Here is a 20,990-nt window from a genome sequence, read left to right as displayed (position 1 = left end):
TCAAACTCCCTCTAATGACTTTTATAATTCAATAGTGTAATTCCCTTGATTGTTTTTTTTTTGAAAGTTTATTTCTGATGAATACTTTTCACTGTACAAATTTACATAATGGAGCTGTGCACCATTCTGTTCCCACCACCACCACTGCCACCACTTTGGTTAACAAGAATAAGATTTAAACCCCTTTTGGAGTAGTCTCTCAAATTCTCAAGTCTTGAGTGCGTGGAATGGACCCATGCAATGTTATTGGAAATGTACAAGAAAAATGCTTTGAGATTTTGTAAACTGTTTAGGGCTGCGTTTCAAGATTCTTTTCCCGGTTGCGAGGCAGTATTCATAGAATCACAGTCTCGTATCATCACATTTGACCTATACCAGCTTTATACATGGAACATGCATAACCAAGCAGATAAACAGATGTGCATGTTTCCTGCTTCTATATCACATTACAACAAAAGTGTGTTGCCTCCCCTTTATAAAATTTACCATTTGGTGACATGGTTTCACTTAGTTTGCATTCTCTGCATTTAAGCCCTCCCCATCACTCACACTCCCTACCAGTCATCACTCCCCACTAGAGTCTCATAGACTCTGATTATACGTTCATTGCCTGCTGCTTGCTCAGGCTTTATCATCTGCCTTCCATACTTTATATATATTAATGAAAAGACATTCATTCTCTTACTACCTGTGTCTTTGAAACTCCACTGAAAGTCTTTCAGAAATATCTGGTAAACTGCTGTTTAGCCACTTAAAATTGCTTAGCATCATTTAAACCCCTGATACATTTAAATTTCAATCTCATTGAGTAAGTGCCCACCATCCCTGGTGGCGTCTACTGCTCATGTTTGATTTATAGTGAGGTACTTCAATATGGACTTGTCCAGGAACAACTAAATTTAATCCTTCATCCTGACTTAAATGTAAACCTTTCTAAAACTATGGTGCACTTTCTGCTGGGTGCGGAAGCCAATGGCCATTTCTTTACAAAATTTCAGACGGACTGCAACTTGATCACAATCTGACTAGATGCAACTTGGATAAAGGCAAATATGCTGAAAATCTGAAGTTTAAAGAAAATATATGGTTTACTGTGGTTTGTTGAATTTACAGTATTTTGATTTAAAAAAAAATTTAATAAGATTGAAACCCCAAGTGGAAGTACTTGAGTCCAGCTAGTTTTAGAAATAACAAAACATTGAAGGTTAGTGATACCAAATGGCTCTGTAGGAAGAAAGTGAGAGCAATGCACTTGGTCTCAGTAGAAGTTCTCTTTGAGAGCACTCATCTCAGTTTGTAAACAGGATGTCTCCCTCTTATGTAACTAAGTGAGAGAAAGAAACCTAACATTTCTTGTTGGGAAATGGTGTTTAATTAATCATGGAGTGGCTGAACTCTTAGTGGTTTTTCAGTTGATCAGTGAGGCTGAGTACAGATTTGTAATGAGCTAACTTAACAAAGTTGGATACTTTTGGAGAGGTAATTGAAATATTGCTTAGGGCATTTCTGTAGGTGTTTGTTATTTGGATTTCAAGAGACAAATTTTATAAAGTCCCTTGTAGGATATTGGTGTCTACTTTTGAAACTTCAGGAGTTGTTCTGACTTTTACGATTTGTATCAGAAATCAGCTATGATAATGTAGAATGACAGAATTGCCCCTAAAGCTTAGTGGCCTCCTGACATTAGACTCACAGGCTGGCTTATTCCTGCTGCCCCTCATAATTAAAGGTTCAAGATGTGCAGCTTTGTTTCTTCCCATCTTTTTGATTTGATGGGTATGGTAAAAACAAATTATGTTATTTATTTTTATGCTGAGCTTAGCCTGAATAAAACAACTAACACTATTTTATTTGAAAAATTCTGGAGTGGTTAATAGTGCAGAAGTTGTGAAATTACAGCAGCTATCTTTTGGTAGTTAATGTTTTGAAGTAAGCAGTATTCATGGACTTTATGGAAGAGACAAAGATATATTTCCTATGTTGGCTAAGTTAACTTGTACCAGTCATCGTATAGAAGTTCAGAGAATAGTTTAGCCTGAAATAGGCAGACAAATCACCTTATAGCTAGCTCGATGTTATTGAGATAAGGATGTGGAGAAAAGGGGTCCTCTTGCAGAGAAATGGAGTTGTCGAGAGTACAAGAGATGAGCTTTTAACCTATAAAGTCGATGCCAGCTATTAGCAGAGTAAAACTTTTGACTCTGAATCCCTCTGTTATCCAATTCTTTCTTCATGTTACAGAGAGTGAATCTGTCCTTTAATTGTTGAGCATTTGGTAGTGGGGAGGGGCAGTAGTTCTCCGGTTAGCTTTTTTAAATGTGCCTTGATCTTGTCTTTTTTCAACCACCTTTGTTCCAAAGAGAATATCAATAGCATCTTCTCCAATTAACTTTGTAGCTGAGATCATCTCGTTCTTAGTCAGTTGAGAGCAATGCATCAATACAGTGAAGAGAGGTAATGTAAATAGCAGAGGAAAGAGTTCAGCAGTGAATAGTGAACTTTGAACTAGTTATTGTTTTATGAAGACAAAACCACTTGCTATTTGATTTTGCAGCTGCTTGCTATGGATGAGCTGCATAAATGTGGGAATTTGGGTAAACAATGTTTTCTATTTGTCTACAGTCGGTTTGCACCACCTCAGTCAAGTTCTACCAACAGATACATGACTCAACAGAACAGTCCTGTGCCCAGTCCATATGCTCCCCAGAGCCCTCCTGGTTACATCCAATATCCACAGCATCCTCCAAGCTACACACAGCATCAGCAAATTCAGCAAGGTAAGCACTGAGAGAATTTTCGTTATATTTAGTAACATGCAAGCATGTATGTGTTAATACAAATGCATTGTTACTCCACAACCGATCAGTAGGAACTGTTTTCCCACATTGCACCGCTGTTTAGAATCTTTGGGTTATCTGCCTGCACAAATTAAAAATTTTATGATGGAAAATGAATTCCTAACCAGGATTCTAGATGGGTTGGATACCACCTCATACTTGATTAACTCTTGATACTAAAGTAATGGTACATTCATGGCGCTTTTCCAGATAGGAGGTATTCGGTGTGTAAATGAACCTTAAGGATCACACAGTTGGATGAGATGGACCTTCTGAAAGGCTCCCATAAGCCCCACATACAAAATCCATGTTTCCATAGAGTTGGTGTGTTTTCTCTTCATCTACAAATTCTCTTAGAGTTGGTTAAAAGCTCTCCCCATGACTGCTTCCTCCCACTTCTCAGCAAGGCTGTTTCTTCCTATGAAGCCTGTCTTCGCTGTGCTGTCTGAATCAACAAGAAGATACAATAAAGAAGCCCAATTTTAGCAAGACTTATTTTGGAGTAAACAATATTCTTCCTACCTGCATTTAAGGTGAAATTTTCTGGGCTGGGTGGGTGAGAGAAGAATGAGATGGGTCATAATTCTTGCTCAGTTCTGAATTCTTGTTTTTCCATCCTTAGAGTTGCATGGTTCCCCTCTGGTATCAGGTCCTACATATTCTGGGAGTCCTCAGAGACCTGTGCAACCCTGTCTGATAGTCCAGACTCAGCCTTCTCCTCAGCAACAGCAGTCAACTTCCACATTAGGTAAAGAATGCACCATTTCAGTTGTCCTGCATAATTCTAGCAGGGCATGAAATAAGTGGAGAAGTGTGGCAAATGCTTGTGCAATATCAAGAACTGACATTACAGTATACAGCTTAGTTGGGGTAGGAGAAGCAAGTGGAACACACCAATTCTATCTCCTGATGAGTTAGAATATTCTCTGCAAATGTGTACTGCTGCTTCATTTAAAAATGAGTACAAATTCCTGGCAGTTGACACATCCCTGTCATTACATTAATTAGCTTGTTTACTTTGGAGTATCTTTGGTTTAATTTCATTTGCCAGTGAGAATCACCTTGAGATCTTTTGGTTAACTAATGTTCTAGTAAAATTCAGCTTAGTTCCATTCCTGAAGAGTTGCCCAGTGCAGAATCATGCTGTTCAGCACCAACTTGTCCATGCCAACAAAATTGCCTATCTAAGCTAGTCTTATTTGCCTGTAGTTTGTCCATATCCACCTATTGTATCTGCCATTACCACTTCCTCTGGTAGCTTGTTTCATATGTCTACACCCTGTGTGTAGGAAAACCTTGCCCATCAAGCCCCCTTTCAATTATTCTGTTCTCAACTTAAATCTGTATTCTCTAGTTTTAGACTTTACCATGCTGAGAAAATACCAGTCAAACCCATCCAGGTAAAAAAAATGCTCCGAACCTATCCAGTTTATCCTTGGGACTCAGGCCCTCCTGTCCTGGCAGCCAACTTTATAAATATTTTTTTGTATCCTTTCCAGGTTAATCTCATCCTTCCTACAAAAAAGTGATTAGAACTCCAGGTGCAATCTCATCAAAGGCTAGTACATCTATAACATGATGTCCCAACTCTTTACTCGATTCTCTCATTGATGAAGGCAAGTGTGCTGCCTTCCCTACTTTGTCTCTCCATGTCACCACTTTTAGGGAATTATTTACTTAGGCATCCACAGGTGACTATGTTTAACAGCAGTAACCAGGGCCCTGCCGTTTATATGTCCTGCCCTGGTTTAATTTTGAAAATGAAACACTTTGCACTTATCCAATTTTAAATTGCATCTGCCATTGCTTTGCCCACTTTCCAAATTAATGAAGATCTTGTAACTTTAGATAACTACCTTCACTGTCCATTATGCCATCAACTTTGTTGTCATCCACAAATCATCCAGATGCCATCTGCATTCTCTGCCAAATTATTAATATTGATGAATACAAGTCAATGTGTTGTCAGTAAGACAAGCATCAAAGCAACAGTTTGAATAATCTTTTTATATATTTCAAGTAGATGTAATGAAAAGCAAACTCATGGTTAGTAACACATTCCAAGTGAGCTTATGGCATGGATACATTATATAATTAAAACTATCTTTCGGTGGTGCAGTCGAATAGTCAAATTGGCGTAGGATTTCATAAGTCCAGGAAAATAGTAATAGGCACCCATTAGTCTCGTGAGACCAGGCCTGGGCAAGTTTGTATGGAAGACCAGCAGTTGCCCCTGCTGCAAGTCTCTCCTCTCCACGTCACCGATGTTGTCCAAGGGAAGGGCATTAGGACCCATACAGCTTGGCATCGGTGTCGTCGCAGAGCAATGTGTGGTTAAGTGCCTTGCTCAAGGACACAACACGCTGCCTCAGCCAAGGCTCGAACTAGCGACCTTCAGATCACTAGACGAACACCTTGACCACTTGGCCATTGCCAATACTAGTCCAGGAAAAAGAGAATTTAAAAAAAGGAGCTTTTGTGGGATTTCGGCATTTTTCGGCATGCAATTGCAGTCAAATTTGTGGAGGAGCCTGACGCAGGGGTGGGGTTTGGGAGAGATTTAAAAGCTTTCATGGGTTTATAGTGGTGCACTTCCAGTGAAATTGAAATTGACAGAGGAGGCCTCATGCAGATCCGGAGGAGAGAGAGAGACTTTTTAAAAAAAAAAAAGCTTTTGTGGGATTTTGGTGTCTTATTCACAGTCAAATCAGGGAGGATGCCTCATGGAGAGAGATTTGAGAAAGGAGTTTTTGCAGGATTTCACAGGTGAGTCACAGTTGAATCAGCATAGGAGGCCTCACGCAGGTCCGGGAGAGAAAGATTTACAAAGGAAGCTTTTGTGGGATTTTGGCTATTTTTGGTGGTGCAGTCACTATTCATTAGCAAGGGCAAATAAAAATAAAGCAGCGGCAAGTGAAGTGGCCATTTGTGAGAGTAGACCATGGTTAGATTAGGGAGGCTTTGACTCATCAGGCTTCGGTGAGAACAGGATTGGGTGAGGTAAGTATTTGGTGAGTTTCATCTTCTTTGTTCTTCATTCTTTATCTATTAGTGCATAGTTAGAGCCATGAGAATGGTTCCGGGGCTGTATTTTCTTCTTTGTGTGAGATGTGGGAATTCTCAGAGACCTCCAGCTCCTCAGAGAACCTGTTAAGCAACTACAGCTGCAGTTTGATGACCTTCAGCTCGTATGGGAAACAGAGGAGCTGATGGATAGGAGCTACAGGAAGGTAGTCAAGTAGGAGGAGGGAGGTGAATGGGTGACTGTCAGAAGAAGGAAGGTAAATGGCAGCCAGTACGGAGTACCTCTATGGCTTTTCCCCTCAATAATAAATTTAACATTTTCAATACCTTTGAGAGGGGTGACCTACTAGGGGATGGGAGCCGCAGTGACTGGGTCTCTGACGCTGTGGCTCAGAAGGACGGGTGAGGAGAGGACTGTGAAAGTGATGGGGATTCCACAGTTAGAGGAGTGGTTGCGATAGAGACATCCAGATGGTATGTTGTCTCCCAGGTCAGGGACATCTTGGATTGGGGCCACAACATTCTATAGAGGGTGGGTGAGTAGCCTGAAGTCTTGGTACATATTGGCACCAGTAACATATGGGAAAAGGGTGCTGAAGAGAGAATTGAGGGAGCTAGGTAGACAGCTGAAAAGCAAGACCTCCAGGGTAGCAACCTCTAGATTGCTGCATGTACTAGGGACCAGTGAGGGTAAGAATAGGATGTGTGGCTGAGAAACTGTTGCAGGGGGCAGGGTTTCGGAGTTCTGGATCATTGGGATCTCTTCTGGGGAACGTACGACTTGAAGAAAAGGGGCAGGTTACACCTGAACCTAAGGGGGGAACCAATATCCTTGCAGGCGGGTTTGCTAGAGTTATTGGGGAGGATGTAAACCAATTTGGCAAGGGGTTGGGAACCGGTGATAGGGCTGTTGGTTTACAGGTGGAGGCAGTAGGTAGTGAGACTGTCATGAAGGACAGGCAGATGATTGGGCAGAATAGCAGTCAGTGGGATGAATTGCAGTGCAAAAAGATGACAATCTAAAGGGCTGACGGACACAGGACTAAAGATGTTGAATTTGCATGCATGCAGTATATGGAATAAGGTTGATGATCTTGAAGCACAGTTAGAAATTGACGTGGGCATCACTGAGTCATGGCTGAAAGAAAATCTATAGCTGGGAGCTTAACACTGAAGGATCTATATTGTATCATAAGGGCAGGCAGAGAGGGTGGCATGGCTCTGTTGATAGAAAGAAATCAAATCCTTCGGTGACATAGGATTGAAAGATGAAGAATCCTTGTTGGTAGAATTAGACAATAGGTGCAGAAGTAGACCATTCGGCCCTTCGAGCCTTTAGCAAAGGTAAAGATGCCCTGATGGGAGTTATACACAGGCTTCCCTCCGAACAGTAGCCAGGATGAGCTACAAATTACAACAGAATAGAAAAGGCATGTCAAAAGGACAATGTTACAATAGTCATGAGGGATTTCAATATGCAATTAGATATTGGAAAATCAGGTTGGTGCTGGATTACAGGAGGGGGAATTTCCAGAGTTCCTATGAGATGGCATTTTTTGAACATCTTGTTGTTGAGCCCACTAGGGAGTCAGCTATTCTGGATTGGGTGTTGTGCAATGAACCAGATGTGATTAAAGAGATTAAGGTAAAGGAGTAAGTGATCATAATATGTTAGAATTCACCCTGAAATTTGAGAAGGAGCATCTAAAGCCAAATGTATCAGTATTACAGTGAGTAAAGGGAATTACAGTGGCATAAGAGAGTTGCAGACCAAGGTTGATTGGAAAGGGACACTAGTAGGGACGGCAGCAGAGCAGCAATGGCTGGAGTCTCAAGGAGCAATTCGGAAGATGCAGGGTAGATAAGAGGTACTCCAAAGGCAGGATGACACAACCGTGGCTGATAAGGCAAGTCAAGGCTAAAATCCAAAGAGCGAGCATATACTAGTTCAAAAATTAGTGGGAAGTTAGAAGATTGGGAAACTTTTTAAAACCAACAGAAAGCAATAAAAAGCCATAAGGTGTGAAAGGATGAAATATGAAGGTACGTTAGCCAGGTAAGTTTCTTCAGATACATAAAGTATAAAAAAGGTGAGTGTTTGGACCACTGGAAAACGATCCTGTAGCAGTAGTAATGGGGGAACAAGGAAATGGTGAACTAACTGAATATGTATTTTACACCAGTCTTCACTGTGGAAGATGCTGGCAGCAGGCCAAAAGATTCAGTGGGCAGAAGTGAGTGTCATTACTATTACTAGGGAGAAGAAGTGTGTAAAGATGAAAGATCTGAAGATAGATAAGTCACCTGGACTTGATGAGTTCTGAAAGATGTAGCTGAAGGATAGAGTCACCTGAAGGTTCTGAAAGATGTAGCTGAAGATATTATAGAGGCATCAATAGATTCTGACATGGTACTGGAGAACTGGAAAATTGCAAATGTTGTTCTACTCTTTACAAGGGAGAAAGGCAGAAGGAAGAAAATTTTAAGGCAGTTACCTTGACTAAAGTGGTTGGAAAGATGTTGGAGTCTATTGTTAAGGATTGAGTTTTGGTGTACTTGGAGACAGATGATTGAATAAGCCATTGTCAGGGCAAATCTTGCCTGACATATCTGTTGGAATTCTTTGAGGAAATAACAAACAGGATAGACAAAGGAGAATCAGTGGATGTTGTGTACTTGGATTTTCAGAAGGCCTTTGACGAGACTGGTAACAAGATAAGAACCCATGGTATTACAGGAAAGATACTAGCATGAATGAAGCAGTGGTTGATTGGCTGGAGGTAAAGAGTGGGAATTAAGGGAGCTGTTTCTGATTGGCTGCTAGTGACTAGTGGTGTTCCATGAGTCTGTGTTGGGACTGATTTTTTTTATATATGTCAGTGATTTGGAGGAAGGAATTGATGGCTTTGGACCAGGTTTGTTACAAATCGAGAAGAGAGCAGGAAATGAAAGGAAATTATAGACCAGTGAGTCTTTGTTTAGTAGTTGGAGAAGTTCCTGAGAGGCAGGATTTATGAGCATTTGGAGAGACATAATCTGATTCGGGATAGTCGGCATGGCTTTGTCAAGGGCAGGTCATGCCTTATGAACCTGATTTAATTCTATGAGGAGATAACAAAATACATTGAAGGTATAACAGCGGATGTAGTGTATATGGATTTCAGTATTTCCTGAGATACCCCATGCAAGGTTCATTCAGAAAGTAAGGAGGCATGGGATCCAAGGAGGCCTTGCTTTGTGGATCCAGAATTGGCTTACCCACAGGAGGCAAATGGTGGTTGTAGATGGCTCGTATTCTGCATGGAGGACAGTGACCAGTGGTGTTCTGCAGGGATCTGTTTTGGGACCCCTCCTCTCTTGTGATTTTTATAAATGACCTGGATGAGGAATTAGAAGGCTGGGTTAGTAAGTATGCTGATGACACAAAGGTTGGGGGTGTTGTGGATAGTCTAGGTGGTGGCCAGAGGTTACAGCGGGACAGTGATAGGATGCAGAACTGGGCTGAGAAGTGGCAGATGAAGATCAGTCTAGATAAGTTTGAAGTGGTTCATTTTGGTAGGTTAAATTTGAAGACAGAATATAATATTAATGGTAAGACTCTTGGTAGTCTCGAGGATCAGCAGTATCTTGGGGTCCATGTTGATAGGACACTCAAAGCTGCTGCGCAGGTTGATGGTATTGTTAAGAAGGCATGTGGTGTGTTGGGATTGAGTTCAAGAGCCGTGAGGTAAAGTTACAGCCATATAAGACCTTGGTCAGACCCCACTTGGAGTACTGTGTTCAGTTCTGGATGCCTCACTGCAGGAAGGATGTGGAGTGCAGAGGAGATTTACAAGAATGTTGCCTGGACTGGAGGGTGTACCTTATGAGAATATGTTGAGTGTACTTGGCCTTTTCTCCTTGAAGTGACGAAGGATGAGAGGTGACCTGATAGAGGTGTATAAGATGATGAAAGGCATTGATCATGTGGATAGTCAGAAGCTTTTTCCCAGGGCGGAAATGGCTAATACGAGGGGGCATAGTTTTAAGGTGCTTGGAAGCAGGTACAAGGGGGATGTCAGAGGTAAGTTTTTCCATACAGAGAGTGGTGGGTTCGTGGAATTCACTGCCAGCGACGGTGATAGAGGTGGATATATTAGGATTTTTAAGAGACTCATGGATAGGTGCACAGAGCTTGGAAAAATAGAGTGCTGTGCGGTAGAAAAATTCTAGGCAGTTTCTCGAGTAGATTACGTGATCGGCACAACATTGTGGGCCGAAGGGCTTGTAATGCGCTGTAGATTTCTATGTTTCCATGAGGGACATTTTACTCAAATTTACTCCTATACTGCTTGCAGAGAAAACTATTAGTTGTAAAGGAAAACCTATGCTATATCTTTTTCTTTATTTTGAGCTCTCAAAAAGGAGGATTGTTTTATTTTGATTCAATGCATTTGAACACTAATATTAATACACATCAATCAGATTTGATACCACCAGCATATGTCATGAAATTTATTAACTTTGCGGCAGCAATACAATGACAAATGAATATAGAGGAAAAAAGAGATACATTAAGTATGTATGTGTCTATTAAGTAGTTAGGTTAAAATAACTTGTGTGAAATAACAGTAATAAAAAAAGTAGCGAGGTAGTGTTCACGGATTTAATGTCCACTTAGAAATTGGATGGCAGAAGGGAAGATGATGTCCCTGAATCATTGAGCATGTACCTTCAGGCTTCTGCACCTCCTTCATGATGATAACAATATGAAGAGGGCATGCCCCAGGTGGTTGAGATCCTTAATGATGGATGCCGCCCTCCTAAGGCGGTGCTCCTTGCAGATGTCTTGGATACTATGGAAGCTGGTACCCATGATAGAGCCGACTAACTTTACAAGTTTCTGCAACTTCTTTCAATCTTGTGCAGTTACCCCTTCATACCAGGTAATGATACAACCAGTTAAAATGGTCTCCGAGGTACGTTTGTAGATGTTTTCGAGTGTTTTAGTTGACAAACCAAATCTCCTCAAACCCCTAATGAAATATAGCCCTTGTCTTGCCTTCTTTATAGCTGGGACCAGATTAGTCCTCAGAGATTTGATATCCAGGAACTTGAAATTGTTTGTTCTCTCCACTTCTGATCCCTCTGAGGGTTGGTTTGCGTTCCCTTGCCTTACTCTTAAGTCCACAATCATCTCTTTGATCTTGCTGTCGTTGAGTGCAAGGGTGTTTTTGAGGCACCACTCAATTAACTGGTATGTCTCACTCCTGTTCGCCCTTTCGTCACCATTTGAAATTCTGCCAACAATGCAAATTTATAGATGCTCTTTGAGCTATGCCTAGCCATACATGGGTGTAAGGAGAATAGAGCAGTGGGCTAAGCACACATCCCTATGGAGTGCCAGTGTTGATGGTCAGCAAGGTGGAAATGTTACTTCTAATCTGCAGAGATTGTTAACACAAAATACAGTGCAGATGTTGGGGTCAAAGCAACACGCACAACATGGTGGAGGAACTCAGCAGGTCGAGCTGCATCCGTGGAAACGAACAGTCAATGTTTCAGGCCAAGACCCTTCGTCCTGATGAAGAAGGGAGGTACGGAGGCCTAGGTTCTGTACCTTTTCAATCAGGACTGTAGGAATGATGGCATTTAATGCTGAACTATAGTCTATAGTGAATAATCAGCATCCAGACATAGGTATTTACTTTGTCCAACTGATCCAAGGCCGCGTGGAGAGCTATTGAGCTTTTTAAGCCCTTTCTTTCAAACTACCAGTAATCATGCTATTTTTGATTCCTAACTTTCTCGAGGTGTTCATATTGGAAACTACCTGCTTTGCTTCACCTCATCCCACGTTTCCTTCTCATCTTTTGGTATCTGTGTAGCTTGACAAGTGAAGGAATTTATGGGGCTATGGTCTTGAAGTTTGAGCAGTTCCTGATATCAATAGCTTTGATAATTAGTGGTGAAACCAACATGCCACAGCTTTTGTCAGAATGCTTGTTTTTCTGTGGACTTAACAAGTTTGAGATGCACGTTATACAGCACTGGGGTCATTTGGTCGGTGATCCCATCCATTGAGGTTTTATATCAGGAGAATGAGCAATAGGAGCTGTGAAATCAGAGGCATGGTGATGTGTGTTAGTTGAATAATTCCATTATCAAAGAAGGTATACAATATACAACCTGAAATTCTTGTTCTTTGCAGACATCAATGATAAGAGAAGAGTACCCCAAAGACTGAGTGACAGTGCAAAGCCCAGTTTCCCCCCTCCCATGCACAAGCAGCAGCAAAGCAATGACCCTCCCCCTCCCCCACTTACTTCAGCAAAAAGCATCAGTGCCCTCCACTCACCAAGCAGGCAAGAGCAAAGTTCCCCCAGAAAGACCATGATTTGCAGTACAACAAAAGTTAATCATTCACCTGACAATTTCATATACCACAGGTGCCCGCGTTCATTCGTTTGTTCTCTCTCTCTCTCTCTCTCTCCCTCCCTCCCCCTTCCCCCCTCCTCCCTCCTCCCTCCTCCCTCCTCCCTCCTCCCTCCTCTCTCCCCCTCTCCCCCTCTCCCCCTCTCCCCCTCTCCCCCTCTCCCCCTCTCCCCCTCCCCCTCCCCCTCCCCCTCCCCCTCCCCCTCCCCCTCCCCCTCCCCCTCCCCCTCCCCCTCTCCCCCTCCCACCCTCCCCCTCCCCCTCCCCTCCCCCCTCCCCCCTCCCCCCTCCCCTCTCCCCCTCCCCTCTCCCCCTCTCCCCCCTCCCCCTCCCCCCCTCTCCCCCTCCCCCCTCCCTCTCCCCCCCTCTCCCCCTCCCCCCTCCCTCTCCCCCCCTCCCTCTCTCCCCCTCATCCCCCAGGCAAGGTGTCACACAGCAAGAGGAGAGACTAACAAGGAAAAACACTGGTTGATTTACGATGTTAAAGTCTACAGTGTTGCTCTTCTCCCCCCCCCCCCGCCAAGTTCTCTGACTCAAATCAGTAACAAGCTCTCCCCTACCATGAGAGAGGGAGAGAGATTGATTCGCCAAATGCAGAGACCTCCTACCGCTGATCATGATATTCTGTTTTCTCCCGCAACATTTTGACAGCGACACCGGTGTAAAATCACCTCTGTCCAGGGCTGAGGAGCCTGGGCACCCTAAGGGTGAGCTTGTCTTCCAGGCTGTGCCCTTGGGATATTGAGAAATGGACAGTTAGTGAGCTCCAAGAGCAGGAACCATTGCTATAAAGAGCCGAAATTTGATGTAGCTGTGGGTCAGGGACTTCGATAGAACCCTATCCACCTTGAAAAGGAAAAGAAGAGACATTAAAGGTAGAAATTAAACTCTTTTCACAGATGAGTCCAAAGAAGCTCTGCCCCAGTTTTCATTCCAGCTTCAATTTTAAGATATGTATTTTCCTGGAATTGATATATATATAAATCAGTTACTTATGCACTATACTATGTCAAAATCTACTGAAATTAATTTGTGTAAAAAAAAAATTTAGTTCCCTAATTTGTTGCTACTGCATCAAAATCTTCATATTTACAAAATTATCATCACCGAGAGGTACAGCGTTTTAACAGATCTTTTGGCCCATTTGGTCCATGCTGAACCATTTAAACTGCCAACTCCAATTGACCTGCCCTGAGACTATGGCTCCCAAAACCCCTACCATCCATGTACCTATCCAACTTCACTTAACTGTTGAGATCGTAGTTGCATATAACATTTGCAATGGCAGCTCATTTCACATTCTTACGACCCTCTGAGTGAAGAAGTTTACACTCATGTTCCTCTTAAAGTTTACATCTTTCACCCTTGACTCATGACCTCTCCACCCAACTTCAGTGGAAAGAGCTTGCTTGCATTTACCCTCTGTATAACCCTCATAATTTTGTATACCTCTACTAAATCTCCCCTCAATCTTCTACGTTCCAAGGAATAAAGTCTTCACCTATTAAATATTTACATATAACTCGGGTCCTTCAGACTCAGCAACATCCTTGTACATTTTCTCTGTGCTCTTTAAATCTTATTTACATCTTTCCCATAGGCAAGAGACCAAAACACACAATGCTCCATATTAAACTTCACAAATGTTTCAATAAGTATATTTAATGGTCAGAGAAATGTATACAATATACATCCTGAAATTCTTTTTCTTTGTAAACTTCCACGAAAATGGAGTAGTGCAAAGAATGAATGACAGTTAAACGATAGAATCCCAAAGCCCCACTCCCTCTAGCTACCCTTCCCACGCATAAGCTGCAGCAAAGAAATGACCCCTCTCCTCCCCCACCACCAAAAAAGCAATGGCAAACACCCCCGCCCCCCCCCCCACCGAGCACTCAAGCGTTCAGCAAAGCGTCAATAAGATACAGGCTTCCAGTACCCCAAAGACTACTCATTCACCCAATAATTCGACATACCACAAGCTCTCTCTTGCCCTAATAAAAGAAAAAGAGGTGTCCCCGTTTCACAGTGAGAGGGGAAGACATAACAAAACTACTCGCTGATTTACGGTGTTAAAATCTGTTGCGTCACTTTTCCTGAGCTCTGTGCCCAAAGATCTTGGGTATCTGGGCACACAGCCAGCTCATTGCTTACGATCTTCCATCTTCACAGCAGATCAGGCAGTGGCATCTGTCTTAAATCTGCCTGCCTCCAGAGCCACGAAAATCCGGCATCCTGAAGGCATGCTAGTCTTCCAGACTGCATCCTTGTCATTATCAAAAAGCGACCGGCTGTGAGGCACCCGAGAGCGGGTCCCATTTATGCAGAGAACCAAAGTCAGCTTGTAACTGCAGGTCAGGGTCTTAAAGAACTTTGAAGGGAAAAAAAAGATCTCAAAGATAGAAATAGAGCTGTTTCTGAAGATGAAAGCAAAGGAGTCACCGTTAGGCACCATCATCCTCCTAAGCTCTGCCTAGTAGTCTTATACAACTTCAACATACCATCTTTTTTCCAGTGCTCAATAGTCTTGATTTATGAAGGCCAATGTTGCAAAAGCTTTCTTTATGACCTGTGACATCACTTTCAATGAATTATTGACCTGTATTCCCAGATGTCTTTGGTTTGCCCACTCCTCAGTGTCCTTCTATTCACTAGGTAAGTCCTACCCTGGTTGGTCCTACCCAAGTGCAACACCTCGCACTTTTCTGCATTAAATTCCACCTGCCATCTTTCAGCCCATTTTCCCAGCTAGTCCAGATCTCTCTTAAAGCCATGATAGCCTTCCTCGCTGTTCACTACACCCCTGATCTTGGTGTCATCCACAAATTTGCTGAGCTAGTTAACCAAATTATCATCCAGATCATTAGTATAGATGACAAACAAAGGACGCAGCACCGATCCCTGTGGCACTCCTCTAGTCACAGACCTCCAGTCAGGGAGGCGATGTCTAATCCAATTTACTACCTTATCTTGAAAGCCTAACGACAACCACCTTGACCAACCACCCGTGCAGAATTTTGTCAAATGCCTTGTTAAAGTCTTAACCACTGTCTTGCCTTCAACTTTCCAGGTAACTTCCTCAGAAAACTCCTGAGATGAGTTAGACATGACCTACCATGCACAAAGCCATGCTGACAATCCATTTATCTATCCAAATACTTATATATCTGGTTCCTAAGAATACTTTGCAATAACTTTCCCACTACAGGCTCTCTGTCTTGTAGTTTTATTATTTATTTTGGAGCCTTTCTTAAACAGCATAACAATATTGGCTATCCTCCAATGCTCCGGTACCTCACCTGTTCCTAAGGATGATTTGTTATGTAAGCCACGCATGGAGGATATTAACAAAATCACTGGTTGTATCACAGACTCTATCAAATTCCGTGAGAACACCATTTTCCCATCAGGACTGTACACCCAACAACAAGCCCTGGATCATCAGAAATCTGAAAGAACTTTTGAATAATATGAAGAAAGCCTTCAGGTCTGGAGATACACAAGCACTGAGGAAAATACAGAGTGAAGGGTAAAGCTAAGGTGGTGCAAAGAATCCTACGAAAAGAAACTCGAGTATAAGCTCCAACAGAATAGCATAAGGGATGTGTGGTTTGGCATGAAGCAGATCACTGCCTTCATGGTTAATCAAAGGAAGATCAAGGGCTGCCTGGATAGAGCCAAAGAATTGAGTTAGTTTTTCAACAGTTTCAGCATGGGTCTTCTCACTCCACGCTTGTGTTCCCAACCTCCCCCCCCACCTCCCACCCCAAACTTTGGAGAATCCTGCATGTATTTGATGACCACCCTCCGCCGCCTGTCAGCTTAAGATACAACTGGAGAGACTACATCAAGACAATGCTGCTGGACCGGATGGTATCAGCCCCAGGGTACTGAAGGCCTGTGTGAACCAGCTGTATTTTGCAGTACCTTTACAATCTGAGTCTGAGTCAGGAATAGATATGGAAGACTTCATGATTGGTTTCTGTGCTCAAGAAGGTGACTACATCTGAACTTAATGACTACAGACCAATTGCCATCACATCCCATGTGATGAAGGTGCTGGAGAGTCTGGACCTGACCTAACTTGGACCCTTTGCAGTTTGCCTACCAAGCACACGTGGGAGTAGATGATGCAGAGAGCTGCTTGTGGCATTGTGTGAATCACATTTTTGGATTTCTCTAGTGCCTTCAACACAATCCAGCTATTACTTCTGAGTGAGAAGCTCCAAAAGATGGGCGTACACAACTCCACTATCTCCTGGATTACTTAATACCTGATAGATAGACCCCAGTTTGTACAGCTGGGTAGTTCTCTGTCTGAGTTGGTGGTGAGTGACATAAGAGACTGTCCTGTCTCCGTTTCTGTTCACTCTACATCTCAGACTTTCAGTACAAATCTGAGTGTTGTCACTTGCTGACTCTGCAATGGTTGGATTTATCAGAGATGGGCAGAAGTTAGAGTACAGAATGTGGCCAAAATCAAGGAGATAGTGATTGATCTTAGGAGGAAGAGGACTGTGATGAGTCCTGTATACATTCTGAGAGAAGTTGCCGTAGTGGAGGAGTACAAATTTGGGTGTTCACCCCAATAACAGACTTGACTGGAAAACCAGCACCAAGGCTGTTTACAAGAAGGGGATGAGCAGACTCTATTTTCTAAGGAAGCTGAGATCCTTCAATATGTGCAGCAGGATGTTGGAGATCTTTTACCTGTCTGTTGTAGTGAATGTGGTCGTCTTTGCAGCTTTTGTTGGGCGAGTTGCATCAGTGCTGGTGATGCAAAAAGACTAATTATACTCATTAAAAAAGGCTGGATCCATCCTTGGCTACAGCCCGGTCTCTTCTGAGTTAGTGGTGGAGAGGAGGTTACTAAACAAACTGTTATCCATTATGGACAATCTGGCACATCCTCTCCATGATCTACTGAATAAGCAGTGGAGCACCCTTTGGAATAGGCTCACTCAGCTTCGCTGTCACAAGAATTGTTACAGAAAATCTTTCCTATAAAAATGCAATAAGTATATACAGCTGTTCATCTCTGCCCAACAGGAGAAAACACATCATAGTACAATAGTCTCTGTTTTATTATTTCGTACATTATTATTGCACATTGGTAAATTATTATTGTGTATATTATTATTCTGTACTCTTATTAAGTTTGCACACTGAGAAGTGTTTTTAAATGTTGCCGTAACAAAAGAATTTTGCACTTGGGACCACTAAAGTATTTATTATTATTATTATTATCGTCATTATCATTATATGTCTCTGTTATGCCCTGGCAATTTCCTCCCATAGGGTCCAAAGGAACATCTCGTCAGGCCCTGTGGATTTATCCACCCTAGTTTGCCTCAAGACAGCAAACATTCCTGCCTCTGTGATCTGTATAGGGTCCATGAATTGATAACGCTTTGCCTTACTTTTATGGACTGTTTTAAGCTGAGTAAGTGTTGGCGTGTGGCCAAGTGGTTAAGGCATTCGTCTAGTGATTTGAAGGTTGCTAGTTCGAGCCTTGACTGAGGCAGTGTGTGTGTCCTTGAGCAAGGCGCTTAACCACACATTGCTCTGCGATGACACCGGTGCTAAGCTGTATGGGTCCTAATGCCCTTCCCTTGGACAACATCGGTGGCGTGGAGAGGGGAGACTTGCAGCATGGGCAACTGCTGGTATTCCATACAACCTTGCTCAGGCCTGCGCCCTGGAAACCTTCCAAGGCGCAAATCCATGATCTCATGAGACTAAAAGAAGAAGAAATCTGAGTAAATACAGATGCAAAAATACATTTAGGATCTCCCCCATATCTTGGCTCCACACATGGATTACCATTCTGGTCTTCCAGAGGATCAGTTTTGTCCCTTGCAATCCTTTTGCTTTTTAGATTATGAAGACACGCAGTCCTCTTTTATTGTCATTAGTAATGCATGCATTAAGAAATGATACAATATTTCCTCCGGTGTGATATCACAAAACACAGGACGGACCAAGATTGGAAAAAAACTAACAAAACCACATAATTATAGCATAGAGTTACAACAGTGCAACAATACCATAACTTGATGAAGAAGTCCATGAGCATAGTAAAAGTTCAGTCTCTCAAATGTCCCACATCTCAAGCAGATGGGAGAAGGAAGAAAAACTCTCCCTGCCATACCTGACCATGGTCCGACTCTGAGTCATCCGAAAACTTCGAGCTCTGATCAGCTATCCGACACTGAGTACTGAGTGCCATCTCTATCCGAACAATTTGACCTCCATCTCGGTTGCCAACGGCAGGCAAAGCCGGGGATTTTGAGGCCTTCCCTCCGAAAGATTCCCGACCGCGCAGTAACGACAGCAGCGAACGAGCGTTTCAGAAATTTTTCCAGCTGTTCCTCTGTGCTTTCACGTCCATCTCCATCAAATCAGAATCGTCCACGGCCCCTATTTAACGGATACAATATCATTTTTCACCAGAGGGTTGCTTTTAACATATTTGTAGAATCTTTTAGAAACATAGAAAATAGGTGCAGGAGTAGGCCATTTGGTCCTTCGAACCTGCACCGCCATTCAGTACGATCATGGCTGATCATCCAACTCAGAACCCTGTACCAGCCTTCCCTCCATACCCCCTGATCCCTTTAGCCACAAGGGCCGTATCTAACTCCCTCTTAAATATAGCCAATGAACTGGCCTCAACTGTTTCCTATGGCAGGGAATTCCACAGTTTCACCACTCTCTGTGTGAAGAAATTTTTCCTCATCTCGGTCCTAAAAGGCTTCCCCTTTATCCTCAAACTGTGACCCCTCGTTCTGGACTTCCCCAACATCGGGAACAATCTTCCTGCATATAGCCTGTCCGATCCCTTTAGAATTTTATACTTTTCAATCAGATCCCCCCTCAATCTTCTAAATTCCAGCGAGTATAAGCCTAATCAATTCAGTCTTTCATCATATGAACGTCCTGCCATCCCAGGAATCAATCTGGTGAACCTTCTTTGTACTCCCTCTATGGCAAGGATGTCTTTCCTCAGATTAGGGGACCAAAACTGCACACAATACTCCAGGTGTGGTCTCACCAAGGCCTTGTACAACTGCAGTAGTACCTCCCTGCCCCTGTACTCGAATCCTCTTGCTATGAATGCGAGCATACCATTCGCCTTTTTCACCGCCTGCTGTACCTGCATGCCCACTTTCAATGACTGGTGTATAATGACACCCAGGTCCCGTTGCACCTCACCTTTTCCTGATCGACCATCATTCAGATATTAATCTGTTTTCCTGTTCTTGCCACCAAAGTGGATAACCTCACATTTATCCACATTAAATTGCATCTGCCATGAATTCGCTCACTCATCTAACCTATCCAAGTCACCCTCCATCCTCTTAGCATCCTCCTCACAGCTAGCACTGCCGCCGAGCTTCGTGTCATCCACAGACTTGGAGATGCTGCATTTAATTCCCTCGTCTGAGTCATTAATATATATTGTAAACAACTGGGGTCCCAGCACTGAGCCTTGCGGTACCCCACTAGTCACTGCCTGCCATTCTGAAAAGGTCCTGTTTACTCCCACTCTTTGCCTCCTGTCTGCCAACCAATTCTCTATCCACATCAATACCTTACCCCCAATACCGTGTGCTTTAAGTTTGCACACTAATCTCCTGTGTGGGATCTTGTCAAAAGCCTTTTGAAAATCCAAATATACCACATCCACTGGTTCTCCCCTATGCACTCTACTAGTTACATCCTCAAAAAATTCTATGAGATTCGTCAGACATGATTTTCCTTTCACAAATCCATGCTGACTTTGTTCGATGATTTCACCGCTTTCCAAATGTGCTGTTATCAGTTTTATGGATTCTCCTTCACCTTGTTTGCTAGGGCCTTCTTTTAGACTTCTGATTTCTTTGTGGTCTCTTGCAGTTCTTGTACTCCATGAGCACCTCATTTGTTCCTACTTTCCTGTAAATGTAGTGTACCCATTTTTTTTTTGTTATCCAGGGCTTCATTGTCTCTAGAAAACCAAGTGTTGTCTTCTCCTTTTCTGGCTTAATGATATTTCTTCCTGTAGCCATGGTGTCCAGAGCTCAACACAATATTGCACGTGTGGTCTTATCAACATACTACAAGCTTCCCCTGCCATCCGAAGATAGAGCGTTCCTATGAAACGGTTCGTCAGGAATGATATGATAAATACACAGCCTATATAAAGTAGAAATACTTCTCTACAATGATTGCTTGCACAGATCTCCATAGTGAGAATCTCACGCAAGTGCTCTCGGGAGAAAATCTCACGCAAGCGCTGTTGGCATAAACGCACTCTCCAGTAACTTTTAAACTATGAGGCTGCCAAATCTACCAAATAACACGTAAAAATACACAGCCTATATAAAGTAGAAATAATGTATGTACAGTGTAGTATCACTTACCGGAATTAGGAAAATAGCGCCGAGCACACTGATGATGGTGTGTTAGACTGAATCGTCGCAGATTGGGGTGTTGCAGTGGCCCCCACCCTCTGGGCCGCCAACCCGATACATTGCCACGATTGCATTGCCTCTGATCTACCATAGAAACCATAGAAACTACAGCACAGAAACAGGTCTTTTGGCCCTTCTTGGCTGTGCCGAACCATTTACTGCCTAGTCCTACTGACCTGCACGCGGACCATATCTGGGCCGACAATTACGTGCTAGGCGACACCTAATTAATTAGCATGTTTATTTTGGCTTTTTTCTT

General features: G+C 42.9%; 1 protein-coding gene across 4 annotated transcripts in view; it reads left to right on the top strand.

Annotated features, from left to right (window-relative positions):
- Positions 1-20,990, top strand: part of LOC134347278 (nipped-B-like protein) — a 518,044-nt gene that overhangs the window by 146,990 nt on the left and 350,064 nt on the right. For 3 of the 4 annotated variants that reach the window (XM_063049675.1, XM_063049673.1, XM_063049672.1), the window contains exons 6-7: positions 2,623-2,777; positions 3,460-3,585. In XM_063049675.1, coding sequence (XP_062905745.1) covers positions 2,623-2,777; positions 3,460-3,585 — 281 coding nt within the window. The remainder of the gene's footprint in view (positions 1-2,622; positions 2,778-3,459; positions 3,586-20,990) is intronic. The other variant, XM_063049674.1, reaches the window with a different exon arrangement.

This window comes from Mobula hypostoma, chromosome 5 (assembly GCF_963921235.1).
Source record: "Mobula hypostoma chromosome 5, sMobHyp1.1, whole genome shotgun sequence".
NCBI classification, from domain to species: domain Eukaryota; kingdom Metazoa; phylum Chordata; class Chondrichthyes; order Myliobatiformes; family Myliobatidae; genus Mobula; species Mobula hypostoma.
This window is presented reverse-complemented; position numbering and strand designations above follow the sequence as displayed.